This window comes from Egretta garzetta, unplaced genomic scaffold (assembly GCF_000687185.1).
Source record: "Egretta garzetta isolate BGI_Z169 unplaced genomic scaffold, ASM68718v1 scaffold501, whole genome shotgun sequence".
Taxonomy (NCBI): domain Eukaryota; kingdom Metazoa; phylum Chordata; class Aves; order Pelecaniformes; family Ardeidae; genus Egretta; species Egretta garzetta.
The window spans coordinates 26324-35364 of record NW_009258547.1 but is presented as its reverse complement, the minus strand read 5'-3'; the positions used below and the strand labels follow the sequence as shown (position 1 = coordinate 35364).

At 59.6% G+C, this 9041-nt stretch overlaps 1 protein-coding gene across 1 annotated transcript in view; it reads right to left on the bottom strand.

The window, feature by feature from the left end:
• TBCB (tubulin folding cofactor B) overlaps positions 1-9041 on the bottom strand; it is a 28020-nt gene that overhangs the window by 6457 nt on the left and 12522 nt on the right. Inside the window, exons 2-3 of the mRNA XM_035903147.1 lie at positions 5044-5295; positions 2303-2381 (exon numbers count right to left, since the gene is read on the bottom strand). Coding sequence (XP_035759040.1) covers positions 2303-2381; positions 5044-5271 — 307 coding nt within the window. The 5' untranslated portion in view covers positions 5272-5295. The remainder of the gene's footprint in view (positions 1-2302; positions 2382-5043; positions 5296-9041) is intronic.

Below are 9041 nucleotides of genomic sequence, written 5' to 3'. Positions count from 1 at the left end.
GCTGAGGGCCGGGGTTTGGGGGTGGGATGGCAGGGGTAGGGGAGCGGTTGGGCTGGGGGAGCTTCAAGGGCTTTGCCAACCCAAACCATTCTGGGATTCCAACCACCACCGACTGACCCCACCTCGCGTGTGCGTCCCCCCACGGCACAAGTGCCACTCAATGCCAGCCACGCTGCTGCCTGCTGACAGCAGTGGAAAACACTGGTGACATCCCGCAACCCCCAAACCTGAGCTAAACACACCCCTTCTCCCTCCGGCGTGGTGCTGGGGGGCTCCTGCCCTGAAACGGGCTCTGAGCAGCAGAGGCAGCAACGCCACCAGGAGGGGGGCGACCTGACCGGTGCCTTCTGCCCATTTCTGTGTCTGAGCGGAAGAGCCCACCGCGGGGGAAGAGGGGCCAGAGCATCGCCGTGGGATCGCAGTGAGCGCTGCTGGGCAGGGGCTACAGACCTCAGGGTGTACTGAGAAAGGAGGGACGGTACCGGAACCATCACGGCGGTGCGCAGTGGGTAGGCAGGGGCACACCTCTGGGTGCCGCAGCCACCGCCCGTCGCCCCAGACAAAGGTTTTAGAAGAACCAGGGGCAACTCTGCAGCCGACAGTGGAGATCAGAGCCTTGGGAAGACTGCCAGCTCACGGGAGGGGAGATGGCACCGCATCCAACGAGTCGCCGTAGGGACACGCACAGATGCGGCGAAACGAAAAGGCAGTGGCGTTTGCTGAAGAGCCGCGCTAAGCCCGGGGGGTGCTCTGTTGCTTTTTCCAGGGCTTCCCTGTCTCCAGGTCGTTGACGTATTCCTGGCCTCTTCGCTCCCGCCTGCCGGCTCAGGGCAGCGCCAGCCGCTCCTCCATTCTCGGGAGGCGAAGGGGGGGTCTGAAGAGCGCTTGCTCGTCTTCTCTCCCTACCCCTGGCAACGCAGGGATGAGCAGGACGGCAGCAGCGCCGGGGCTGGGCACTCCGCGGGGCCGTGCCCGCTCACACGCAGCACGCCAGAGCACAGGCCCACCGGAGCAGCTCGCACAGCTCCACGCAAGCACCTGATCCTAAACCAGTACCGAACTGTGACAAGGAAAATGGATTTCCAGCCGGGAAGTCTGAATTGAGAGAGAATGAAGAGGTCGTACAAACACCAAGGAATATTTCCACTGACTACCAAGCGCGTACAACGCACAGGCTGCCGTCGCACCCGAGAGGCTGGGCTTCCCAGCACCCCGGGGTAAAAACCACTCTCACCAGTACACAAAGCAGGGAAGTTTCCATTTTTTTGCACTAACCCCCACCCCCAGATTAAAACTGGCTGGCTTTAAATGCTTCCCTGTTGGGCTGCACAAGTGGGGGTCCCAGCGCGGAGCTGAACTGAAGGGGTGGGCTGTGCCAAGCCCGGGCTCTCCGCAGCGGCAGCGAGCTGCTGGAGCCCGGAGCTCCCTGCCGGAGGAGGCGAAGGCAGCACGCCAAGGGACGTGAACGCAATTCCAATTCCCCTTCTACTCACGGGACCGACAAAATGAACATCTCATGGGAGCGCCCCGCTTCTCAGGCTGATCACCCCCTTCCCATGCCTTTGGGTGCATTTCATGCAGCCTTCATTTGGCCAAATAAAGGGAATTTTAGTTTCTACTAGCCGGGAGAGGGGAAAAAACAACCAGCACCACCCCATTCTGAAGCACTAAGCCTGCGTTCAAATGCCTCGCACGCATCGCTGACAGGCCGTCGGGGACAGGAACCTACCACAGCCTTTTCTGAAAGCTCCCAGGATCCCTAAGCGTGCCGCTACAGCATCACTCGACAAGAACAGACCTCAAAGGGGGCAAGCCCGTCACTAGGAGAGAAGAGCAACCCACGAGGTACCAAAGTGAGCTACTGCAGTGCGGCCTGGCAAGGGGGAAGCGGAGGGAGCGCCCAACGCCACGCAGAACGCGTTCGGGGCCGGAGCTGGGACCCAGGCACAGCTTCGAGGGCTGGAGACCCCCCCCGGAAGGGTGCCTGCTTGCTCCCCACCAGGCAGACGTTCACGGTACGGACAGAGCTGCCCAGAGTAGCTTTTGCAGGCGGCGCTTCCTTCTGCGACCCCCAAAGGCTGCGGGGGCCTCGCAGAGGGGACAGCGGGAGAGGTGGGCGAGCCAGGGGGAGGCCAGGGCGTACCCGAACTGGGGAGAGCGCCCAGGGCACGCACTATCAGCCCTCAGCAGCCAGCACCCGCCGCCCCAGCGTGGGGACCCCAGCACCCGTTTGGCAGTGGAACCTCGTCTGGTCCAGACCAAGGGAGAGCCGGGTTTTCGGGGAAAAACGGACCGGCCGTACCTCTTTTGGGGACTTTCAAGGCAGCAGACTCTGGTGTTTCTGGGGACGTCGTATCAGCTCCATCTTCAAAGACCTGGATCTGGAAAAAGTAAAACCACCGTTACTACACAAAAAAACCCCACACCCAAAAAACCCCAAACGAAAACCCCAACGCACGAGCAGGAGGTGACCAGAAAACAGACCCGTTCTAGAGCAGATGTAAACAGTGCAGACTGCATTTTTTTTTGGCACCGAGTTTTAATTTCACCACTCGAGAGGAGCGATCCGACCGCCCTCCTGCCACAGGCTTCCTGCAGACAGCCAAGGATCATTTATCCACGCAGGAAATAAACACTCAAGTCAGGAATAAATGAAGTCCAACGTCGGGACTGGGCAGCCCAGAGCACCCGCAGCAGCCCCCCGACCGCTCCGCACAGCCGCCAGCCCACCAACCTCGGGCGCAGTTACTTTAACTCACGACACTTGACAGAAAGCTCAAGTTTTATTTTTTCCATGTTGTCTGAGCAAAAATTGGTTTGAACTCTTCTTTCTCTTCTCAAGGAGAGCTGCTCTGCTCTGAAGCAGAGAACCTCAGCGACTTGGAACACGACGCAGACAGCGGGGCGGGGGGGGTGTTTCGGTTTTTTGATCTGAAAGCCCCCAGCTCCCCGGGGGACCCCAGGCGGCGCGGAGGGGAACACGCTCAGGTTTGAGCCGTGCTGAGCTACGGGAGGGCCGACGGTGCAGGGCTGCCTCTTTGCTAACTACTTTGCACTTTCGTCTGATAGATATAGGAAACGACACTGAAAAGGATTAGATCCCTTCTTGAGAACCTTCCCTTCACCTTACAACACTGCCCGAATCATTCCTGATGGTATCTGCCCAATCTGTTCCATGAAAACCCTTAGGCCTGGGAGTTCAGCTTAAAAATAAAACTGATCTGTGAAGCTGTCAGCCACAGCTGCTATTTCAGGGAAGGTGCCCAAGTACCAGGGCCGTACTCTTACATTAAAAGCAGCAAGGAGACAGAGCAAAATTACACCACAGAAATCACAAGTGCCCCACTGCTGAGAACGCTCAGACCAGGGCTGTCGGAGCGAGGACAGGGCAGGCGCCCCGGCCCGTGCCCAAAGGGGGTACCCACCCGCCGGGCGCACCCCGCCTCGGAGCCACCTGGTGACACACGGACTGTCACAACTTTCCACTAAACGCAGCAGCACAAGAAGACCAGACCCAAGGACCATGGAAACAGGATCTCGGGGGATCTGCTGCACCAGGACACGGAGGGGAGCTTATCCAAACTGAGGGGGGGATTTTGAGCGATCTTGGGGTCCCCCACCAGGTACAACTTGGGCAGCAACACCAGACTGGGTGGCAGGAGCCAGAACGGGGCTTGCTTTTGGGTTGGGCTGGAGAAGCGCAACACGGTACAGGACGTGCTGCAGCAGCAGATTTAAGCCGATCAGCTCCTCGGATATCAGGAACAATTCCTTCCCCTTGGGGCTGTCAGGCACTGGAAGGGGCTGCCCAGGGAAGGGGTCGAGTCCCCAGCCCTGGGGGGATTTAACAGCCGGGCAGAGGCGGTGCTGAGGGCCAGGGTTTGGGGGTGGGATGGCAGGGGTAGGGGAAGGGTTGGGCTGGGGGAGCTTCAAGGGCTTTGCCAACCCAAACCATTCTAGGAGTCTATGGAACAGCCAGCAGAGAGCGTTCACTTCTCATCAGTGAACTCCGAGAGCCACGCGTGACCCAAAGGCCCTTCTGAGGGCCAGGATGAGGATGCTGGGATCCACCCCAGGACTCCTACACTCCTAAAATCCCCTTATTTCATGCTCAGCTTCCCCCACGCTTCCTCAGTCGTGTCCTGGCAGCGAGTCACCGTGTCTGGGGGGGCAGCAGGAGGGTCAGCGGGAGCAGAAGGGAGCGCTCTCTGCGCTCTACTGCCGAGATGCTACAGAACTTAAACCGGTCGTTTTGTGCCAAGGAAGGAGGAGAGGGGCTGAACGTCCCTGGCGGTGACACCATGCTGGGAGCACACCGACCTGTGGGACTCGAGCAGCATCACTCCCCTGCGCTTCTGCTGTTTGAGGGTTACACAGGGGAAATGAAAACGGAAGAGACTTGTGGGTTCATGAATGAGCTCCTCGTTCCTACCCATGGTTCGTGAATAGCAAAAGCTCAACAACAGAACCCAAGTCGCCAATTTCGCATGCTTTAAGGTCAACATTATTTAATTAAAATCCTCTAGCTTGACTTCCAGGTAAACACCCAGATACTGGTCCCAACCTTCACCCCCTGCAGAGAGTGTAGCCGGTAACTCTGAAGCACAGACAGCAGGCAGGCTTTACCCTTCCTTTTGGAGGCAAAATGAAACTCTTCCCCACTCTCCAGAATTCTTTTTTTCACCCAATTCGTCTGAAAATATCTCACGATGACCCCATGAACCGGGCTAACAAAAACCCCCAATGAAAGGGGCAGAGAAGCTGCCTGTCAGGCGGGAGCAAAGCACAGCTCCGGCAGGAGCACCGCCTCCAGGTGAGGCTCCCGTCCGTCCTTGGAGCTGTTCTGTTCCCTCCGCGATGGAAGATGGGGAGTCCCAGAAACATGGCGCTCTCTGGGAGCAAAGGACATTTATTTTCTCGCTCCCCATCGGGGTGCAAAGGGTCGTTTTCCTCTGTTTACCCAAGCAACCCACGAGCTGCATGCACCCGAGGCACGCGCGGGCAGCAGAGGCCGTGGCCAGGCCCGCGCGGTGGGAAGCATACCTGTGACTGCCGCACGAAGATGCCGTGGTTTTCTTCACAGGTGAAGTATTTCCTGCCCTGCACGGTCCCATCGTTCTTGCCCTTCGCTTCATCCAGGATGACACCGACCCACTTCCCCGTGGCAAAGAGGGTGGCCCCGACGTAAGCCACGGTACCGCGGTGCCCCTTCCCGATGACCTCGACCCTGGAGCCCACCTTCAGGGGCTTGCTGCTCGCTTCCACGCTCATCCTGGTGCCGGTGCTGGATGCCTGCCGACAGAGGGGAGAAGCACGGCCGGTTAAACCCAGCCGGTGCAGACAGACGGACCCGTGGTTCGGATGCCGGCTGCCTCGTTCCCCTCCAGCACCCCGAACCCCGCGCTCGGCACGTGGCCACCCGCAGCCCGGGGGGCCAGTCCCCCTTCACCCCCGCAGCCCTTTCTTTTCGGGAGCCAGCAAAAGGTAATTCCTTCCCTTGCAGCTGCCAAACAGGATCACAAACAATGGCAAACCCACCATTAGCTACCACGCGGCAGCTTTTAACAGACACACCAGGCTCACAGACCCAATTTATACATTTTTTATAAGCTTTGGGGAAAAAAAACCCAACCAAAAACCCAACACAACCATGAAGGAAAGGAGGCTGTGGCGAGGTGGGGGCTCTGCTCCCAGGGAAGGGGCAATGGGACGAGGGGCGGCCAGGGTTTGGGGGTGGGATGGCAGGGGTAGGGGAGCGGTTGGGCTGGGGGAGCTTCAAGGGCTTTGCCAACCCAAACCATTCTGGGATTCTATGTCAGCGCAGCCGTACCTGCCTGAACCCCTCCCTGCTCCATCCTTTCAGCACATCAGAAACTGCCCGCAGCTTCCCAGCCTCTTGCGCTACGGGCTCAGGAACACACACCCCATTTCTGACACGGTTTACTTCCCTACCCCCTTTTTTTGTCAGGAGGTAAGCGGCCCTGGCAGCCCGAGCCAGCTCACCCCCCCATGCCGGTTTCCCACAGCCTTCGCAGGACCCCCGAGGGTACCGACCGCAGCAGCGCTTCCCGTCGGGGTGCTGACGAGCCGAAAGCATCGGGGGGAAACTCATCGAGCTGCTGAGGCTTTATCATTGCAAATGTTAATCCACATTTTGGTTTCGGCATCACCAGCCATCGAGCTGGCCACCCCCGACACGCACCCCTCTGTCCAGGCAAAGCAAACCCCACCGATCAACACGTCTGCAGCCTCGGGGAGGGGTGGGACTCGATTAAGGTACTCGAGGCCATGGCAATTTCACTAAGGCTGATGAGGTTTAGCGGGGGGGGGGGGACAAGTCAGGCGTTGGGATCTGCCCCCAGCACCAGTGCCGCCTCCTCGGAGTAAGCCCAGGTGAAACAGATGACGCCTACACCGCATCGCCACGGCGCCACAGGAACTACCTGGTTTTAATTGCCTAAAAAGGACCACCATGCTGCCAGCCCCCCCCCAACACCCCCAAAACTCTGTGCCTTCGAAAGGCTTCTGCGCTGAAACGCAGTTACGAGGGAGGGGACCTTTGCCTGTCTTGCTGGGTTTAAGTCCCGCGGCGCAGTCCGAGGCTGCGGCGCTGCCCCCATCGGCCTCTCGAACGAAGCACGCTTGGCACTCGCATCACCCCGTTTGTCAGTAGCTCTGTCCATTGTGCAGAAAATATTTTGGTTTGATTGCTGCGAGGCTTGGCCTAAGCGAGAGAATGTCCTCTTTATCGGAGGGGAACAGGAGGCTGCTTTCAGCCCCCGACGCACGGCCCGGGAGCAGCCGGGGAGGAGCTCTCGCAGGCCGATGGATGGTGCTGAGCCAGGATCCAGCACCAGGCAGGGCTTGCGGCAGTGGCTTCAGCCTCAACGAGGAGCCAAGGGCGTTTTGAAAGCTTCTGGCTGGCATGTGCGGAGACACGCATCGCCCCCCTTAGCAGGCAAACCAACACATTATGGCCCCACCTGCACATGCCAATGCACCAGGCCTGGCCAGGCTGGAGAGCTGGGCAGAGAGGAACCTGATGGAGTTCAACACAGGCAAGTGTGGGGTGCTGCCCCTGGGGAGGTGGAACCCCAGGCACCAGTACAGGCTGCGGGCTGACCTGCTGGGAAGCAGCTCTGCCCAGAGGGACCTGGAGGTCCTGGGGGACGACAAGCTGACCATGAGCCAGCACGGTGCCCTGGTGGCCAAAAAGACCAAGGGCATCCTGGGGTGCACCAAGAGGAGCGTGGCCAGCAGGGCGACAGAGGTTCTCCTCCCCCTCTGCTCTGCCCTGGGGAGAAAAGATGAGGAACTCCTAGAAAGAGTCCAGAGGAGAGCAACAAGGATGATGGGGGGACTGGAGCATCTCCCCTACGAGGAAAGGCTGAGGGAGCTGGGCTTGTTCAGCCTGGAGAAGAGAAGGCTGAGAGGGGACCTCATCAACACCTACAAATATCTCAAGGGTGGGGGTCATGAGGATGGAGCCAGACTCTTCTCAGTGGTGCCCAGCGCCAGGGCAAGGGGCCATGGGCACAACCTGAAGCAGAAGAGGTTCCAGTTGAACAGGAGGAAGAACTTGTTGACTGTGAGGGTACCTGAGCCCTGGCCCAGGCTGCCCAGGGGGGCTGTGGAGTCTCCTTCTCTGGAGATCTTCAACCCCTGCCTGGCTGCTGTCCTGTGCCCCCTGCTCTGGGTGAGCCTGCTTGGGCAGGGGGGTGGCACTGGGTGAGCTCCGGAGAGCCCTGCCAACCCCTGCCAGGCTGGGATTCTGTGAATGCAGGACATACCCATCGTGCCCAGGAGGCTTCGTGACCGTGAACTGTGACACCAGGTTGCCACACAAAACCCCATTCCGCTCTTCATCCAAACACCATTGGCAGAAACCAAAAGCACAAGCTCGTCTTCTAACCAGAAGCAAAACCAATTGCCATTTTCTAGCAAATAAACAAAAACAAGACCTCAAATCTGAAAACTTATGCTGCACACTCAAACAAACTTCTACTGAAATACTGGATCCTTTCAGCAGTGTTGTCCCGCAGGCGCTCGCAGCTTTAGAGCAACGCGTCCCGCTCGTTAGGAAAAACGAGAGCAAAACTCCACCAAAACGAGGAGCCGGAGGGAAAAGCAAGGTTCGCTGTTGGAGCAGGAAGCTTCCTGCTCAGAGACTCTAAAACCCACCGCTTCCCTTCCTACCCACCCCAGTTCGCATCGGCCGCTTCCCCTCCCCGGTGGCTGTGGATGCTGCAGTCGGGCGAGGCCCATAGGGGTGTGAAACGCCACCAGCTAGGAACCGTCACCAGGCTGCCCCGGGGGTACGGGCACTGCCCCGGGGGTACGGGCACTTACACCTGTACCGACAGCGGAAAATCCATCCCACGAGCGTTCGCACACGACCCTGACGGGCGCTGGCTGAGGTTGAAGCACAGCGCGTGCTCGCAGGGGAAGCAAGGGAGCACGGGTACAAACCGCAGGTACGGCACTTGTGCAGTGCCACCTCCGGCCGGTGCGATAAACGATGTCCCTCGCTAAGGGAAAGCGGGCGGGCTTGCTGCTGATCCGTACGGCAAAGGCGTCACGCTCTCCTCCTACAGCCAAGCCCAGCTCCGGTCCCGCAGACCCTTTTTCTCAGGTGGCAGAGTTTACATTTGTGTTATTTTCGTGACGACGTGTTCCAGCTTCAGCTCAGCTTGCACTGCTGACATCCCCAGCCACAAGGCCGGGATGGATCTCGGGTAACTTCTGGAGATGCTCCCAGCCACCCTCTCGCCGCGGGGCTGCCAGGGCAGGAGTGCGGACAGCGAGGTGGGACAGACTTGGAAAACCAGGAGCCAGCAGGAGCACGGAAAGCCGGGAGCCAGCAGGAGCACGCCGAGCAGATGCTCACAGCCGAGGTGGCTGCCGGGGGCGGGAACTGGCAGGCAAAAGCCCGAGGAGATGCTTCGGCAGGAGCGGAGCACGATGGGCAGGAGCCAACCGCCCAGCTGCATCGAGCAGGACAGAGCCGACCCCGCCGGGCTCTCGCCTCTCCCACGGGTTCG